The sequence below is a fragment of the Scardinius erythrophthalmus genome, assembly GCF_964197995.2.
Source record: "Scardinius erythrophthalmus genome assembly, chromosome: 3".
Taxonomy (NCBI): domain Eukaryota; kingdom Metazoa; phylum Chordata; class Actinopteri; order Cypriniformes; family Leuciscidae; genus Scardinius; species Scardinius erythrophthalmus.
This window is the reverse complement of record NC_138223.1, coordinates 60,795,531-60,815,572: the sequence shown is the minus strand read 5'-3', so window position 1 is coordinate 60,815,572 and position 20,042 is coordinate 60,795,531. Positions and strand designations below refer to the sequence as shown.

Sequence of the window (20,042 nt, the reverse complement as noted above, 5' to 3'; positions counted from 1 at the left end):
CACAACACATTCACAAAATAATGGAAAGATTCTCTGACAGTCTAAACACGAGGTCTCAGTTATGAACTCTGGCTCTGCTTGAGTACAGTCACTTCAGTGGCCAGTTTGTAATTGAACCTTTAGTTTGGAGAATTAAAGGGTTAGTTCACCCAAAAATTAAAATTCTGTCAGTAATTACTCACCCTCATGTTGTTCCAACCCCGTAAGACATTCGTTCATCTTCGGAACACAAATTAAGATATTTTTGATTAAATCTGAGAGCTGTCTCTCTCCTCCTGCAGGCTTATGGACACTATAACTTGCTGGCCCAGAAAATGTATTAAAGAGATCGTTAATATAGTCCAAGTGACTCCAGTGGCTCAATCTTAAGTTTATAAAGCGACGAGAATACTTTCTGTGCGCAAAAACAAACAAAAATAACGACTTTATTCCACTATTCATTTCCTTCTCTCTCGGCCTCGGGTCTTTTCACGTAGTGTTTAAGCGTAGCGCGTCTGTGTTGTAGGTCACCACGTATCACACATGACCAGCATCGGCCAATAGTGACGTGCAACACAGACGCGCTACGCTTAAACACTACGTGAAAAGACTCGAGGTCCAGAGAGAAGGAAATGAAAACTGGAATAAAGTTGTTATTTTTGTTTGTTTTTGCGCACAAAAAGTATTCTCGTCGCTTTATAAACTTAAGATTGAGCCACTGGAGTCACTTGGACTATATTAACGATCTCTTTACATTTTCTGGGCCAGCAAGTTATAGTGTCCATAAGCCTGCAGGAGGAGAGAGACAGCTCTCAGATTTAATCAAAAATATCTTAATTTGTGTTCCGAAGATGAACGAAGGTCTTACGGGGTTGGAACAACATGAGGGTGAGTAATTACTGACAGAATTTTAATTTTTGGGTGAACTAACCCTTTAATGCAATGATTTGAAGAAACTAACTATCAGTTTGAGTTGTTGAAGGCCCATTTAGTCTCACTGTATCATTAGCTATTTACTCTTTTCTCTCTCTTCTCAGGGCTCGGCCTGTGATGTCTGTATCTGCGCAGCTCAGTTTCAGTCCCAATGAAATCAGTCCGAACGTCTTTGAATGCCCGAGTGACAAAGCGTTTAATGCGTTTAATCTCACTTCGTGTTTCACAGTGAAGGAGCAGACCAGTAGCAGTGGTAACGTCAAAGACATCTCAGAGTCTCTGTCACATGAAGAGCATGGCCTCCGTATGTCTTACCCTCTCATCTCTCTCAGGATCTCTCAAGAAGAACCTGAATGTTTCTCTGAACCTGAATGTGGATGTGATGAGAAGAATCAATCGAGGATTCTTCGATCAGAGTGATCGGTCATCCAGGACTCTGCAAAAGTTCATCCTGCTGGATTCTGGGATCTCCTGTTCCAGATTCCCCATCTTCATGCCGGTACGCTTCATCTATCACAGCTTCAGCCAATCCCAGAAGCTTCAGTTTAACAGCAAATGTTGTGTTTGTTTTAGATCTGCATTAGAGACACCGTGTCTCCGCTAAAGATACGAATGAAATTCTCACAAACCGAGATGCTTTCTGGAAACTCCACGGCTATCCTTGACATCCACAGCAGGACAGAGGAGTATGTCGAGGTGAGCTGGACTTTATACACTCTAGGCTTGTTAAATTCATGTCCTTCTCCGTCTAGAAATATCAGGTCCTTCAGCTTTACTGTATGAAGTTTCTGCAACATTCAAAAGCTCTTTGAAAGTTTCTGTTTTGTATGTGACTAGGTGCCGTTTCAAAGGAACTGTGATTTAAACAACAGCTGTGTGGCCGATCTGAAGCTGAACTTCAGTTTTACGTGAGTAACAACTGATAAATAAATCAGACATGATACTAATGTTAAATGTCTGTAAATGCTTCTGAATATTTCCATTCTTCTTGATTTGAAATAAACATGAGAATATGATGAAGGCTCTGCGTTTGGTTTGTTCTTCAGGAACGACACGTTAGTGGTGGTGAATCAAGCTCATCTCACTGTCCTCGTATCGCTGGCCAACCCAGGCGACGACTCCTTCAACACCATCATAGTGCTGCACTACCCAGAAGGCCTCTCGCTCTCAAAATTTGACACCGTTAAGGTACCGCTGTCTGCACATCAAACTAAGCACTGTCAAAAACTGAAAAAAACTTCTGAAAATGCTTTTGCCATTAAAATCTAAATATCAGTGTGATTTGCATATACAGTTATTAGCATAAGTGAACACACCCATGCTAAAGTTGACTAAAAAGAGGAATAAAAAATCATCTTTTGGAAATTGATCTTAATGCCTTAATTAAAAAAATAAGGAAAACTCCAACCTTTAAGGACACCAATTTTCTTTGTGAATAAATAATGTATCATAAATAAATAAATGTTCTTCCTTAAAATACAGGGTGCATAAGTCTGGACACCCCCATGTTGAGGCAGGCAGATTTTTATTTTTAAAGGCCAGTTACTTCATGGATCCAGGATACTATACTATAGCCTTCACCATACCTAGACAGGGTTCGTACACCTTTTCCAAGGTCAAATTCAAGCACTTTTCAAGCACTTTCAAGGTCCATTTTAAAGCTTTTTCCAGCACCTTACACCACCGTAAATTACATTCCAATACATAGTCAAAATTATTATTTAGTGTTTTTATCTCAGAGATAATGCTATAAACAGCCAAAATTGTGTTTCGTAATAGCAGAAGGATCAGATATTTAAGAAAATCACAAGTTTAATTTTTCAAAATGTATCACTGTCTTAGTAGATAATGCCTATGAATAATACTTTTCATTATATTTATGTCCAAATATTGCTTCCCAGATAATGTGATTTTCAGGCTGTAAAACTGAAGTAATTTCAAGGGCTGAAAATATGAAGACACAGGATTTGAACTGAAATATTTTACAGGCCTTGGTTTTGGGACACATTCTTGATATAGACAAGGTTTGAACAAAATCTGAGACAGTGCAACAACAACCTGTAACTCCATTTCAACCCAGAAGACTCTGACAGTGCATAGGCACCTGCCTGATAAATAGCCTATATTAATTAAAAAAAAAATTTCATTGCCAAGACATATACATTTATCTAGAGCAGTGTAATATTGCATAGGGCCATCCTCAAGCTTACAGTAGGCTACTTGTATGACACTCCATCTGACATGATTTCTGTTCAACAATCAACGATTGTTGAAGGATTTCAAGCACCCGTATGAACCCTGCTAGAGATTGGCATGGTTTTATTTCAGTTAGCCTAATAGCTGGCTTGATTTGCATTGAGAGATGATCTAATGGAAAGTACCCCATGCCAGTCTCTAGGTATGGTGAAGGGTATGTGATTATGTGGGGCTATTTTAATCCCAAAGGCCAAGGGAACTTTAACAGGTGACAACAGCTGAAAGAGAATATTGCTATACAATTATAAAGCACTTTTGACCCTGCAGAGTTGCACAGGTTAATGGAAGAAATAGACAATACAACCATATCTACACATGATGTTGAGTGAGAAAACCAGCTGCTGCATTGGCAGATATATGCTACAAATGACGTCAGAGAAACGTCAGTACTATAATCGATTATGGTTTATTACTGCATTGACGCAGAATCATCCACGTCCGCATCGTAGAAACGATTGATTTCAACACCCCTAGCCTGAGCTACCTTGCTGAAAACTCTAGGAACACACACTACGTGTTCCCTTTCGTCCTGGGAACGGAGACGTGTCGTCGGGGGAGTTCCCTGACGAATTGGGATCACGCTAGGGAGACCAATTGCCTACGAGTGAATTAAAACGAGCCAATGAAATTGGCATGCAGGATTTGCATTCCGCAGCCCGCCTACCAACGCGGGTATAAAGGCGGAAGCAACGCACACACAATTGCTTTTTGCTTCGGAGCCGACCGATTGTGTCCTTTCTGAGTGAATGAGCGTTACGATTGTATCTGTCTTACGCTCTACGAGTCTGCTGTTTCGGGAAGGGATCTCTCTCGGTGTTGGCGTGACGGCGTTTCAGCGACCGCGCGATTTCCTGTCTACCGGCTGCGTCTACACACTTGTTAATTCAAAAGCTGTTTTCACAGCTGGTAAACGGTTGAGTGAGCACAGCGGGCTTGCAGTTTCCCCGCTGTGTTGCCGCGTTGGGTCCCTGTGTGCTTCAGCACAATAAAGAGAGTACTTTCTTCCTGAAAGAGCAACACGAGTGAAGATCGCGTCCTTTTCAGGATGACGTTTCACTCGTGTGTTTCTGGATGCGATCGTTTCCTGTCCTCATATGACGGCCACGTTCATTGTTTCACATGCCTAATCAGTGTGTGAGACTACGTTCGTGGGTGGTTCATGTTCTCTCAGGAGTGCATGACCACGTCGGCACGTTTTTTGTCTCCCCTTTTTAAAGGCTCGAGCCGCTCAGCGTGCCGTGTGCCGTCGAGCGCCGGTTGACTGCGGGGGTTGTCACGGCAACCCAGCGCGCGTCATTCGGCGCTCAAGATGCGCGGCCATGATCAAGACTCGCGTGCCTCTATGAGGTGAGTCCCTTTGTTTATTTCCCGATCTAGTTTCTCTTCTGGTGCACAAGAGGAGGGCTACTTTGGCAAATAACATTGGTGATCTGAGGGTTACAGTGAGCACGAACCACTCACTCCTCTAGCGCATCGCAAACATGCTGAGACTGTGTTCGTGGGTGGTTTTTGCTTTCTTATGAGAGCATGACCACGTCGGCACGTTGTTCGTCTTGCCTGAGGGCTTGAACGCTCAGCGTGCCGTGTGCCAGCGATGGCCACGTTCACTGTCTTGCATGCCTGGTTGACGGCCATGATCGCTGTTTCACATGCCTAATCAGTGTGTTGAGACTGCGTTCATGGGTGATTCATGTTCTCTCATGAGTGCATGACCATGTCGGCACGTTGTTCGTCTCTCCTTTCTCGTAAAGGCTTGAGCCGTTCAGCGTGCCGTGTGCCGTCGAGGCTTTGAATGGGTTTTTGGTCCTTCTCATGAGGGACCAATCATTTCATTTGGGGCCCCAGGGGAGGACAGATGTCGATCGCTACATCGGAGAGAGGGCTGTTATACTCTGAAAATGATGCTGAGTTCCACTGTAATGGTGTGTTCTCATGCTGAAGATTCAGACTTGACAGCCACACTTCCTGGGTCTAAAGTGCCTAGATGTGTGTGAAAAATTTTGGCAGTATGGAAGCATTTTGGTGCCAATATGGCAAGCCAAACATGCCTAAATCTGCGGAAATTTTTCCTCTCTCACTGCCCCTGCACATTCAGTGCATGTGGGTAGTTCTGATTCGGGGTGGAGCTGTGCTTAGTGACTGACCGTGATTAGTTACAGCGCTGGCCCTCGGTCAGACGATGTCCACGCTGGTGGTCCAGAAGCACCTCAAAACCGCCCGCTCGGAGTTCGTTTCCCCCCGCAAAGGGTAAGGGAAACGACCCTGAGAGGAGCGACCCGGAGTATGTGATGTCTGCTCTTCGGGAGTGTGTGTCATCACCACTCCTTCCCCCGGGGGAGGGCCGGGTGGAGAATTTCATTTCTGTTCCGCCGCTGGTCATCCAGTCAGCGGTACCCAAATTTGAGCAGTCCACTTCCTCTGAGTCACTCACGGGCCCCCAGTGCTCAGATGACAGTGAGGGCTTCGGCCTTGTCACTCTCGTCTCTCGCTGGGTGAGGAGGTGGGAACCAGGACTCGATGCCCCCGGGCCTCGCTCCTCGTTTCCCCTCACGGTCGAGTCTGGCAGACCAGTAAGACCAGTCTCCTCCGTCCGAGAGGGTCAGAATGGCAGTGCGCGCCGCCCACGTTCGGCGCCACTCTCGTTCCCCTCTCTCCAGCTCGTGGATAGCAGTGACAGCCTCGGCTGCATTGCTCCTGTCTGCAGCTGGGCCCAGAGGTGCAGAGACCAGGTCACGAGGAGTCAGGGCCTCGTTCCTCGTCTCTCCCCCTCCCCTCGCCACCGGGCAGCCCGCAGCAGAATGCCCACGGGCCTTCTCTGCCATCTGCCCACAGGTGGAAGCAGGTTGGTGTCAAGTTAAAACGCCCAGACCCCGCTCTCGGTCGCTACAGTGCCACCAGAGCCGGGTCCCTGTCTTCCACCTCGCTGCCCCTCCGTGGGTACGCCGGTGGTTCGGGTGAGTTTGTTGGGACAGTATCTGGAAGCCTGGCTAGCGCTTCCGGGTTCGTCCCGATGGCTCATCCGCACCATTCGGTTCGGCTATGCAATTCAGTTTGCACACCGGCCTCCCAAGTTCAGGGGCGTCCACTGCACCCGTGTGCAGTCAGTGGGTGCCCCTGTCTTGCGGAAAGAGATCGATGTCCTGCTGGCGAAGGGCGCGATCAAGCCGGTCCCTCTTGCCGAGATGAGGTCTGGGTTTAACAGCCCATACTTCGTTGTACCCAAGAAAGACGGTGGGTTACGGCCAATCCTGGACCTGCAAGTTTTGAATCGGGCCCTGCACAAACTCCCCTTCAAAATGCTCACGCAGAAGCGCATTTTCGAATGCATCCGTCCCCAGGATTGGTTTGCAGCGATCGACCTGAAGGACGCGTACTTTCACGTCTCGATTCTTCCTCGACACAGACCGTTTCAATGGTTTGCGTTCGAGGGTCGTGCGTATCAGTACAAAGTCCAACCCTTCGGGCTGGCCCTGTCGCCTCGTGTCTTCACGTAAGTCGCGGAGGTGGCCATTGTTCCCATGAGAGAACAAGGCGTTCGCTTTCTCAACCATCTCGACGACTGGCTCATTCCAGCTCACTCGCGAGATGTGTTGTGCGATCACAGGGACATGGTGCTCCGGCACCTCAGTCGGTTGGGGCTTCAGGTCAACTGGGACAAGAGCAAACTCTGTCCCGTGCAGAGGATCTCTTATCTCAGTATGGAACTGGACTCGGTCGCCCAGACTGCGCGCCTCACAGAGGAGCGCGTCCAGTCAGTGCTCACCTTCCTCAAGTCCTTTCGATTGCTCCTGTCTGCCTCGCTGCCTGCTGTGAGTGTGTTTGTTTGATTCGGTGCGATAAGCTCCGTCTTAGCCATATATTTCTTTGTTTTGAACCATCATTTTACTACCATTTCTAGTTGTTTATACTACTACATTTTACCCAACATCTCAGATTAACCTGACATCGCTAGCTTTTGTTATTAGTAACTTACTACTAGCACAAAACGCTAGTAATTCGCTAGCCTGTTAACGCGCCACCCGTGCGCTCAGCTATTTTATTTATTTATTTGTCTCTCGCGCGTCCGCGCCTTTGAGTTCATAAAAAGCTCAGGTGAGTAAGAATCACTCAACAAACACGGTGAGTAATGTCTTGTCCTGTTATTGTCACTTGCACTTCATGTCACATGTTTAGTATAGGCTTCTCTGTCGACAATATAGGATTTATATGTGATAAATGTAAGGAGACAGTTAGGTTGACAGAGAAGATTTCAGAATTAGAAACACGCATCCAAACTTTAATTGAGGATAGTAAGAGTGCTAGTGCTTTAGATGTTTTGGATGCGCATAGAATAGTGCACACTTTACATGAGTCGGTTCTGGCTGAAGTAGAGCCTGTGCAGCCGGGCAAATGGGTGACAGTGAGGGATCGCTCTAGTCGCGGATCTAAAAACCACTCTTCCGTTCCGATTACCATAACAAATCGATTTGCCCCGCTCAGTGAAACACCCACTGAGAATGATTGTGCCCTAGTTATTGGCGATTCTATTACACGGAACGTGAAAATAGAGACACCAACCACCGTAGTCACATGTTTGCCGGGAGCCAGAGCGCCTGACATCAAAGCAAATTTAAAAGTGCTGGCTAATGCTAATCGTAAATTCTCTAAGATCATTATTCATGTCGGCACTAATGATGTTCGACTCCGCCAGTCGGAGATCACCAAAATTAATATTAAAGAGGTGTGTGAACTTGCAAGTACGATGTCAAGGACTGTAATTTGCTCTGGCCCCCTTCCTGTTCGCAGGAGTGATGAGATAGTTAGTAGATTGTGTTCGCTTAACGGTTGGCTGTCTAAGTGGTGTCCGCTTAATAATATAGAATTCATAGACAATTGGAAAAGTTTTTGGGGCAAACCTGACCTGTTGAAAAGAGATGGTATTCATCCCTCCTGGGATGGTCCTGCTCTTCTCTCTAGTAATATGGCTCATAGTCTTAGAGCTCAAACATGACAATCTGGGGCTCAGGTCAGGAAGCAGACAGACTGGCTAAACCGACTGTCTGCTAGCGGCCTCTCGTCACCAAGGTCAGATAAATCCCATCACATAGAGCCTCTTTCACCTAGCTATCATCATATAGAGACTGTGTCTGTTCCCCGAATTTGGAAATCCAAAAAACGTTTAAACCCAACTAAGGTTAAAAATTTAATTGATGTTTAACAAATAAAAAACAGCTATAATACAGATGAGCAAATGCTAAAGCTTGGGTTGCTGAATATTCGATCGCTTACTTCAAAAGCACTCATTGTTAATGATATGATTTCAGATAATAACCTAGATGTGCTGTGTTTGACAGAAACCTGGCTAAAACCAAACGATTACATTACTTTAAATGAATCAACCCCGCAAGATTACTGTTATAAACATGAGCCTCGTCTGAAACGCAAAGGGGGTGGTGTTGCTGTAATCTATAGTAATAGTTTCAAAACCACTAAGAAATCAAGTTTTAAATATAATTCTTTTGAAGCATTGGTGCTTAATGTAAAAATATATAGTGTAAAAAAAAATCACGTTTGAGATTTGTGCTGGCTACTGTATACAGGCCACCAGGGCACCATACAGACTTTATCAAAGAATTTGCGGACTTTCTATCAGAATTAATATTGACTGCAGATAAAGTACTAATTGTTGGTGATTTTAATATACACATCGATAATGAAAAAGATGCATTGGGATTGGCATTTAAAGACATTGTAAATTCAATTGGAGTTAGACAACACGTGTCAGGACTTACTCATCGTCGTAATCATACTCTAGATCTAATATTATCACGCGGAATAGATGTGGATGCCGTTGAAATTCTGCAGCAGAGCGATGACATCTCAGATCATTATCTAGTCTCGTGTAATTTGCATTTAGCCAAGGCTGCAAAGCCGACTCCGTGTTTCAAATATGTGAGACCTATCACTTCTGCTACTAAAGATTGCTTTATTAATAATCTTCCTAATCAGTTTCATCATCTCAGCATCTCAGATAGCTTAGAAGAACTAGATATTACAACAGAAACGTTTAACTCTCTCTTTTCCAGCACTTTAGACACAGTTGCTCCGTTGCGCTTAAAGAAGATTAAAGAAAATAGTCCAACGCCGTGGTACAACGAGCACACTCGGGCCCTTAAGAGAGCAGCCAGAAAAATGGAGCGCAACTGGAAGAAAACAAAACTAGAGGTATTTCGCATTTCATGGAAAGAGAGCTCAATTACTTACAGAGAGGCTTTAAAAGCTGCTAGATCTGCTTATTTTTCAACCCTATTAGAAGAAAATAAACATAATCCTAGGTATTTATTTGAAACGGTGGCTAAACTAACGAAAAATAAAGCTTCAAGCATCGAAGTTTCCAAGCAACACAGCAGTAATGACTTTATGAACTTCTTCACTTATAAGATTGATAATATCAGGGACAAAATTATAACTATGCAACCGTCTACTACAGTATCGCATCAAAAATTTGATTCATTCGTTGCTATAGGAGAGGAAGAATTTACTAAACTCATTAAATCATCTAAATCTACAACATGTATGTTAGACCCTATACCGACTAAGCTACTGAAAGAAATACTTCCAGAGGTCATAGATCCTCTTCTTAATATCATTAATTCGTCTTTGTCTCTAGGATACGTACCAAAAAACTTTAAGCTGGCTTTGATTAAACCGCTTGTTAAAAAAACGCAACTTGATCCTTCAGAATTAGTCAATTACAGGCCGATCTCGAATCTACCTTTTCTGTCAAAGATATTAGAAAAGGCAGTATCCTCACAACTGTGTTCCTTTCTTGAAAGAAATGATATCTGCGAGGATTTCCAGTCCGGATTTAGACCGTACCATAGTACCGAAACAGCTCTCGTTAGAGTCACAAATGATTTGCTCTTATCATCCGATCGTGGTTGTATCTCTCTATTAGTGTTACTCGATCTTAGCGCTGCATTTGACACCATCGACCACAACGTTCTTTTAAATAGATTAGAACATTATGTTGGCATTACAGGAAATGCACTAGCATGGTTTAAATCATACTTATCTGACCGTTATCAGTTTGTAGCAGTAAATGATGAGATGTCTCATCGATCACAGGTTAAGTATGGCGTACCACAAGGCTCAGTATTAGGACCGCTGCTGTTCACTCTGTACATGCTACCATTAGGAGATATCATTAGGAAACATGGAATTAGCTTTCACTGTTATGCTGACGATACTCAGCTCTATATTTCTTCAAAACCTAACGAAACTTATCAATTCACAAAATTAACGGAATGCATAGCGGATATAAAAAATTGGATGACTTGTAATTTCCTACTTCTAAATTCTGAAAAAACAGAGTTTCTAATTATTGGACAAAAAACTTCCTCACGTAATAATCTAGAATACTGTCTAACACTTGATGGCTGCTCTGTTAAGTCTTCGTCGTTGGTTAGGAACCTGGGTGTGCTCTTTGATACCAATCTTTCATTTGAAAGTCACGTGTCTAGTATCTGTAAAACTGCATTTTTCCATCTTAAAAATATATCTAAATTACGTCATATGCTCTCATTGACAAATGCGGAACAATTAGTTCATGCGTTCATGACCTCAAGGCTAGATTATTGTAATGCTCTACTGGGTGGTTGCCCTGCACGCTTAATAAACAAACTACAGCTGGTCCAAAACGCAGCAGCTCGAGTTCTTACCAGAACCAGGAAGTATGACCATATTAGCCCAGTTCTGTCAAAACTGCACTGGCTCCCTATTAAACATCGCATAAATTTTAAAATATTGCTGATTACTTACAAAGCACTGAATGGTTTAGCTCCGCAGTACTTGAGCGAGCTCTTAACACATTATAGTCCGTCACGTCTATTACGATCTCAAAATTCCGGCCAGTTGATTATACCTAGAATATCAAAATCCACTGCTGGCGGTAGATCCTTTTCCTATTTAGCACCAAAACTCTGGAACAGTCTTCCTACCATTGTCCGGGAAGCAGACACACTCTGTCAGTTCAAAGCCAGATTAAAGACACATCTCTTTGACCTAGCTTTCACATAATACATTATAGACTTCTATAATTTAATGTTATGCTGCATAGATTAGGTCAGCCGGAACCGGGAACACTTCCCAAAAATCCTGATGTACTCGTTACATCATGAGAAGAATGGCATCTACGCTAATTTTAGTGTCTGTGTTTATCCCAAGGTTTTTCCTGCAGCCTGCCGGATCCAGGCCGTATCCAGATCTGACGAAGGACCTTCACCTGGACCGATGACAACGCAGTGCTGAAGTGCCAACTAGTCTCTCCCTATGGAGGATCCCACTACCACTCTACAGATAAGGCGTTGTCGGGAAAATTCGTCTTGCGGTCCTACCCCAAAGCAACAAATAAAATAAAATTCCTTATCAAAATTTATAAGGAAAGACAAGTATTTTGTTTAGGCTTGGCTTGTAGGGAATTCCAAACCTGCGTATATTCTAACGCACATAACTATAGAACCCATTCTAAATGCGCATGTGACCGCCATCAGCGTTTCTCACAGGTTCGCGTTTAAAGTCTGTGTAGAGAGAATGGTGTCGTCTTAGCGGCCCCTAATTTAATAACAAATGATCATTGCGACGGAACCAAATCAATTAAAACTAACTTTAGATGGAAATAACTTAACTCTGCTGTAAAGCCGAAACAATCTCTGTTACCTTAAATTATACGCTTATCTCTGTAAAGCTGCTTTGAGACAATCTACATTGTTAAAAGCGCTATATAAATGAAGATGACTTGACTTGACTTGACTCGAGGCAGGACAGCGGTTCCACTGAAACAATTTCAGAGGCTCCTGGGGCATATGGCAGCCGCAGCCGCAGTAACGCCGCTCGGCTTGTTACATATGAGACCGCTTCAGCGCTGGCTTCACGATCGAGTCCCGAGGTGGGCGTGGTAGAACGGTATGCTCCGGGTCAAAGTTACCCCGCACTGCCGCCGAACCTTCTTCCCATGGTCCCTGTGTTTCTACGGGCCGGAGTGCCCCTAGTCCAGGTTTCCAGGCGTTGGTTTCGTGCCGTGGTGTTCACGGATACCTCTGCCATGGGTTGGGGGGCAACGTACAACGGGCATGCAGTCTTGGGTCTGTGGACGGGGCCTCAGCTGCATTGGCACATCAACTGCCTAGAGTTGCAAGCAGTACGTCTAGCTTTGTGTCGCCTCAAGGGCTTTCTCAGACACAAGCAGTACTGGTCCGAACGGACAGCACTGCGACCGTTGCGTACATCAACCATCAAGGTGGTCTACGCTCCCGTCGTATGTCGCGACTCGCCTCCCACCTCCTCCTATGGAGTCAGAAGCATCTGAGGTCGCTTCATGCCTTTCATCTTTCAGGGGGAGCTCAACCGTGTGGCAGACAAGCTCTCACGGTTGCCTCCCCTGCCAGGAGAATGGCGACTCCATCCCCAATTGGTCCAGCTGATTTGGAGTGTTTTCGGAGTCGCACAGGTAGACCTGTTTGCTTCTCCGGACACGACCCATTGCCAGTGGTTTTACTCCCTGACCGAGGGGACCCTCGGCATGGACGCCCTGGCCCACAGCTGGCCCCGGGACCTGCGCAAGTATGCGTTTCCCCCAGTGAGCCTTCTTGCACAGACTCTGTGCAAGGTCAGGGAGGACGAGGAGCAGGTCCTGTTAGTGGCACCGTATTGGCCCACCAGGACTTGGTTCACGGAACTCATGCTCCTCGCAACAGCCCCTCCTTGACCGATTCCTCTGAGGAAGGACCTTCTTCTCAGAGACGGGGCACTCTATGGCACCCGCGTCCAGACCTCTGGAAACTCCATGTCTGGTCCCTGGACGGGACGCGGAGGTTCTAGATGGCCTGCCACAGGCAGTGGTAGATACCATCACTTCCGCTAGAGCCCCCTCTACGAGGCGCCTCTATGCGTTGAAGTGGAACTTGTTCGTTGATTGGTGTTCCTCCCGTCAGGAGGACCCCCGAACGTGCCCGGTCAGAGCCGTGCTTTCTTTCCTGCAAGATGGGTTGGAGCGAAGGCTGTCTCCCTCCACCTTCAAAGTGTATGTCGCTGCAATAGCAGCACATCACGATGCAGTAGAAGGTAAGTCCTTGGGGAAGCACGACCTGATCAGCAGATTCCTTAAGGGTGCTAGGAGGTTAAATCCACCTCGTGTGTTGCACTCTGTACCCTCTTGGGACCTAGCTCTGGTTCTTAGAGCTCTTCAAAGTCCTCCCTTTGAGCCTTTGCTGACAGTAGAGCTTAACCCTCTGAGGTCGACAAACGCGCCGGCGCGTTTTGCTGGATTTTCTCCACATTGTAGCACTTTAAACTTAAATTTCTCCGTCATTTATGGTCATACAGAAAAAATAAATATAAAAAAAGAATCTGTGGTATTTCTACTTTTGTATGTGTCCACTTCCAATCAAATCAAAACATTGTGCTTTTGTAAAATAAGGAAAAAAAAACAGTGTGTGCGTTCTGCCTCTCCGTCGCGGTGAACTTTTTTTTCTTGAGCACGTCTATAAACTGAAACAAAACTCAGCGAATACTTGTTACACATTTATGAGCCATACACCTTTATAAACATTTAAGTGTGTACTTTTAAATGATCGGATTCAAAACGAAAACAAATATTCTCTGTTTAAGTAATTTGTATAAAACCACCAAGATTTCCAGCTTCTCAAACGCTTCCTAATTATTTTTAATTCGGCCACGCCCACTCGCGCAAAAGATATTCACATGCAAATCTCCACATGGAACGCGATCGCCCTCATTACCTCAACAACAAAACACTTCACTTCACTTTTCGTCGAGTTTGAAAGACGTGCCTGAGCTTACATTGGATTTACATCAGAAGAAGAAGAACGATATTTGAAGACAAGAAAGATAAGGTAAGAAATTCTTACATATTAGTTTGCTATTGTTGCATAAATTTCACATTGCAGTTGAACTGTTGCTAGATATATGGTGAATATTATAATATTTAGACCCGTGTTTACTGTTACTGTGTTTGTGGATATCTGCTCAAACGTAGATAGGCTATGTATATGGTAGGCCTAACCATAATGTTTTATATTTGATCGCAATCGCGTTTTAATGTATCATATTTTTGATCGCGATCGCGTTTTAATGTATCATATTTTTGATCGCGATCGCGTTTGAATGTATCATATTTTGGAAAAGCAAAACGCTCCAAACGGCTTCATGTTTTTACTATTATCTCATTTCATATCATCATAACGAATGGAAACATTTGAAGTAACATGATAATCAATATATTTTTCTCTAGCTTAGTTGTTACTGAAATCTTTTTGAAAATATATATAGGCTGCTATATTGTTATTATTTTATGCAGCACTGCGCATAGCCTATACCTACAAGGCACAACAAACCTGGTGTTCATTATATATTGTTGGAAACATTTGTGTGAGTGTGTGTGTGTATTCTGTGAATTTTAAAAAGCAATTTTAACAAGAAAAATCTAAAATGTATTCCCAAAATCGTGCAGGCCTTTCTCTTGATATCAGTATGTTCACTTTTTTTTTTTTTCAGGGCCCAGATGCCACTGAGTCCTGCTGACTTCAACATTCACAGTACATGTCTCTGTACATGAACATGGTAAAGTGAAAATCAAACACCTTAGAAAATGAAAGGTATGTACAATGTTTTTAGGAATGGCACAAAGGTCTCTTTCTTCAATAAGTGCTTTTTTGTTGTGTATCTTTAGATTATGTTGTGTTGTAAATAAATCCAAACAATTTTAAAAGCCATTCTTTTTTAAATCTCCTCATTCTTTGTGCAAGGTTGGTCAGAATGATGGGCCCTGATAAGCTCCTAATAGGGCCATTAGGGAGGTTCTTTGTCTTTCTCAGGTGTGGAAAGCTTTCATATTAATGAGGTGATCCGCCCCTTCGCATATTGCTTTCTAACACAAAACACGTCGTAAAATTTTTAAATCAATATATTGTCTTCTCTGAATGAGCAGTCAGGGTGATTCTCACATCGTTTTGGAGCAAATATTCTAGGCTACGTGATACAATTTTCAAAAGTCTTGTGAAGAAATAATCAGTATGGGTTTCATGACCTTATTTCAGTGAGAATTTATTTTTGTATTTTCACAAACCACGCATAAATGTCATTATCTCAAAACTACAAACTTTTACATACATGCTGCTGATATATTATTGTAGCAGAGTTTGTGCTGAATACAGTGTAATTAGACTTTAGCCATGAAAATGTCACAAGTAACAGAAATAACCACAAATGTCAGAGCATGTCAGAACACCTCCAGGGCCCAGAAAACAGCTCAGACCTCAGAGGGTTAATATCCTGTCCATTAAGACAGCGCTCCTGTTAGCATTGGCCTCTTTCAAGAGGGTCGGGAATCTGTAGCATTTTCGGTCGACGAATCGTGCCTGGAGTTCGGGCCGGGCCTTTCTCATGTTGTATTGAGACCCCGGTTCGGATATGTGCCCAAGGTTCCTACCACTTCCTTCGTGGACCAGGTAGTGAACCTGCAAGCGCTGCCCCAGGAGGAGGCAGACCCAGCCCTAGCTTTCTCTGTCCCATCCGCGCCTTGAGGGGTTTATATTGACCTCAGATCAGCTCTTTGTCCTCCCAGGTTGCGGGCTCACTCTACTAAAGGTGTTGCCGCTTCCTGGGCTTTGGCTCAAGGCGCCTTGCAGACAGACATCTGTAGAGCTGCGGGCTGGGCGACACCAAACACGTTCGCTAGGTTCTATAGCCTATGTGTGGAATCTGTTTCCTTCCGAGTACTCGCTACGGCCAGTGCTGCGAGGGAATAGGTTGTGTCGGCTTGCTACGCCATTCCGTGCCTCGGCCGGATACGTGCGACTTTTGCTCCGCTGGCGCCCTACGTCGGTGAGCCTCGTGAGTTCCTCCATCACCCCTCCGGTGCCAGGCGTGGCGGACCGTCTGGCGCCAGGTCTGCTACCTCTAGTAGGAGTTGCTAGTAGACTGGGTGTTTTCCAGTGGTCTCTATGGTGACCCATAATGCCACGTGCAGTTCAGCCGTGTCTTCCCCTTGACAGACTCATTCTGTCGTCCCTGTTGAGTATGCTCCCACTTCCCTCGGATTGGGACTACCTCAGGGACTGCCATGTGTTTCTCTACCCCAAATGGGTTAGTACACATGTGTATTCCTGGCCTTCTCTAGGCAGGCTGGGCTTCCGCAGCGTCCCCCCCCCCCCCTGGGGGGTCAGGGCACGCTTTCCCAGTGTTATCCAAATCCACTGTGCGGGTCTTGCGGAACAGCAGTGTGATTCCCTAGCTAGCTCCCGCAACTAATTCAAGAAACTGCTGCAGGGTAGCTTAGCTGGGCACTGGAAGGGGCCAGCACTATGGCGTTTTACTTGGGATCCCAATTCGTCAGGGAACTCCCCAGACGACACGGAGTTCCCAGGACGAAAGGGAACGTCTCGGTTACGTATGTAACCCTCGTTCCCTGAGTACAGGGAACGGAGACGTGTCGTCCCATCGCCATGTTGCTGTACCTTCGCAGAGGACTGGACACTGTTCGGCTCCTCAGCGAAAAGCAATTGTGTGTGCGTTGCTTCCGCCTTTATACCCGCGTTGGTAGGCGGGCTGCGGAATGCAAATCCTGCATGCCAATTTCATTGGCTCGTTTTAATTCACTCGTAGGCAATTGGTCTCCCTAGCGTGATCCCAATTCGTCAGGGAACTCCCCCGACGACACGTCTCCGTTCCCTGTACTCAGGGAACGAGGGTTACATACGTAACCGAGACGTTCTCATTAACAATAGATGTACTGTACATTGCTAACAGCAACACTACCGTTGTTTGTTTGAATGTTGAGCCACAGATCATTGGTCACCATGGCAACAGCAACCAATCAGCTGTGCTATACAGATGATGATGCGATCAATACCAAATAAGTTAAAGGGATACTTCACCTCTGGGAAGATGAATGTGTATTTAAAATAGGTCATTTAAGTAGAAGAAATGTGAAGAAATGTTTTAATTTGGAGCTTTCTAGACTGAGAAAACTCAGAAAATGTATTTTTGGCTTATGTGGATGAAAGACAACAACTCCCAGAATGCACTTGCTTCACTGCCCTAGGAGGCCACGCCTACCGGTAAGGGAGCGCACTCAGCGCAGTTGAAAACAACAACAAGGCTAGCTAGCCTACGTGATGAGTTTGCCAGGGATTTACAGATCGCCCAAAATGTCCGGGATTCGGCTTTTGCGTTCTACAGTCGCCATCCATTCATCATGTTTACTGTGGCGAGCAGGACGAGGCTGAGGGGCGCGGGAGAACGGCGCGAGGCCGGTGGCGTCATTACTGAGACGCGCCGGGTCTCGCATCTCTCACGGAGGAGCGGGAATTTTCTTAGCAATGGTAAAACGCACATCAACCGATCACTTGTTTAGCGTTCATGTAAACACTACATTCAGATTCACCAATCGGAATGAATTCAGCTAGATTGAAACAAAAGGTGTGCATGTAAACAATGAATGGCGACCGCAGAACGCAAAAGCTGAATCCTGTACATTTTGAACGATCTCGCCCGCCGGACAAGTCCGGGAAAAGGATGATGGTTTTCCCTACTTATTCAGCTTTCTCCTATTATTCAGCTTTCTCCACAGATCAAGAGCCTGCTAGCTTAGCTTCCAAAGAAAGACGGCTGACTGTGTGTACATTCTGTGAGTGAGATCCCACCTCCTATGGGCGGGCTGAAAACATGCGGAACAACGCCCTCTACTGGCTGTAGTCTTTAGCCTCTGGACAGAAAATCCTCCGATGACGCAAAATGACGATTTTTGCGTCATCGGAGGATTTTTCCAGACAAAAAATACATAAATCTCTCCTCTCAGGGGGATATGAGGGTGGAAAGCACGGTAATGCGAAAATACTACAGGTTTTCTACTAATACAAAGCTTAATGCTAAATCCTGAAGTATCCCTTTAAAGACCTATTAGTCTGTGCCATCTAGAGTTTCATGACAGAACTTCATTTCCAGTAAAACACTGATATTACAGTTGTGTGTAATTCAGAATTAAATTTAAATTCCATTTTTGAAACTGAAACGGTGCTAATTCTACAATCTGAAGTATTCGGTTTAAATTTACAATAAAGATATAGGTCAAAGAATCAAAGATATAAAATAAATGTCTAAATATCTAAATATAAGTCTGAATAATTGATGTTGAGCTGTTTTGAGTCTAATGCAGACTGCATCGACAACATCGACCAGCAGCTACACTGTCGAGTTCTGTTGAATCAGTGTGTTATATGTTGCCAGATGCTTTTGGGTCGTGGAATGTCTGAAAAGTGTCGTACTGTAATCTGGTGGTAATTGTCTGTGCTGTGTTTGGTGGTACAGTGTGAATTGGCCTTTAAGGATTATGTCACTTGTGTGTGTGTGTGTTCAACAAACAGCCCAGCCGGACTCGAAGCAGCTGTGGTGATCGTGACAGCGGTGCTATGAACAGAACCACCTGCAGTATCAATCTACCAGTGTACCGCAGCGGCACCACGGTAAAACACACACACACACAGACACAGACACACACACACACACACACACACACACACACACACACTGTAGTATCTCTCCTCATGTAAGGACAGATGAACATGCAGAGGCTGTTAGTTTCACATCTCTGTCAGCATGAGGAGATGAATGAACACACACAGAAGACAGTGGCAGAACTGAAAAATATATCCTGTATTTTACTTCCAAGGGCAGTTATTAACATTTATAAGGGGAAAGTTGTTTAACTTTATTAAAGGTATGTGTCATATTTTATGTAAGATTCTTAAATGTAATGAATTACTTAAATTAAAATGCTGTTATAAAATGAAATTGGTATCAACATAATCCATGTTTGCGCTGTACAAGTGGCTCTGAAGTGGCATTTATATGTATTTACCTGTTTAATGTAGCTCAGAGGTGGCACATGCATTTACACTGCAGTTACACTGGCATAATTAAAATTATGAAAAACCGTCAGGTGCAGAAAGAGAGTGTCGCCGCCCGCGCCCCTCCTGAGGGAGCCTGGCAAAGGAGGCGACGCTCTCGAGGTAAGCCCTCCCAGCCTAAGGTCGATCTGAGGACCGTCCTTCAGGCGAAGAAGGCTTCCTCTAAGCGGTCCTAGGCGTGGCCGGACCGCTGAGAGCTGTCCCCCCGGGATGGAGCGATTGAGGTCGCCTCCGTTCCGGAGCTCTCGGGGAATCAGTGCTGTGCTTCCGCCGTCCAGTACGCTTCGGGGCACACTGATTTCCCGCGCACGCACGCCGCTCCAGCCGGCTCAAGTAAGACCTGCGGCTGGGCAGCGAACGCGTACGCACACCGAAAATCATTCTCGACTGCTCCCTGCCGGTCAGCCGCTTCAGGGGGTCGGGAACGAGGCTCGGTTGACACCCGAGGCCAGCCTCGAGAGGCTGGTTCCCTTAGTAGATTATCTCGGCGCATGGTCATGCCTTCCGAATATATCTGCGTGGGCCCTGCGTACTGTAGAGCTGGGTTACAGACTGCAGTTCAGCGAAGTTCAACGGGGTGGTCTGGACTGTGGTCGGCCCAGAGCAGGTTCGGGTCATGGAACAGGAAGTTCAATCCCTGTTGGTCAAGGAGGCCATAGAACGTGTTCCTCTGCCAGACAGGGAGTCCGGGTTCTACAGCCGGTACGTCATAGTTCCCAAGAAGGATGGGGGGTTGCGTCCAATAATAGATCTCAGGCACTTGAATCGTTCTCTGAGGAGATTCAGGTTCAAGATGCTCACAATTCCAGCACCGTGAGTCAGATCCAGTTCGAGGACTGGTTCGTCACAATAGATCTGAAGGACGCATACTTCCATATATCCATCCTTCCATGTCACAGGAAGTTCCTG

The 20,042-nt window shown here is 45.2% G+C and overlaps 1 protein-coding gene across 2 annotated transcripts in view; it reads left to right on the top strand.

Moving 5' to 3' along the window:
- Nucleotides 1-20,042, top strand: part of LOC308687559 (integrin alpha-L-like) — an 85,800-nt gene that overhangs the window by 54,182 nt on the left and 11,576 nt on the right. For both annotated transcript variants that reach the window (XM_081360171.1, XM_081360170.1), the window contains exons 16-21: nucleotides 1,017-1,165; nucleotides 1,245-1,411; nucleotides 1,486-1,608; nucleotides 1,750-1,820; nucleotides 1,959-2,100; nucleotides 18,591-18,689. In XM_081360171.1, the coding sequence (XP_081216297.1) occupies nucleotides 1,017-1,165; nucleotides 1,245-1,411; nucleotides 1,486-1,608; nucleotides 1,750-1,820; nucleotides 1,959-2,100; nucleotides 18,591-18,689 (751 nt within the window). The remainder of the gene's footprint in view (nucleotides 1-1,016; nucleotides 1,166-1,244; nucleotides 1,412-1,485; nucleotides 1,609-1,749; nucleotides 1,821-1,958; nucleotides 2,101-18,590; nucleotides 18,690-20,042) is intronic.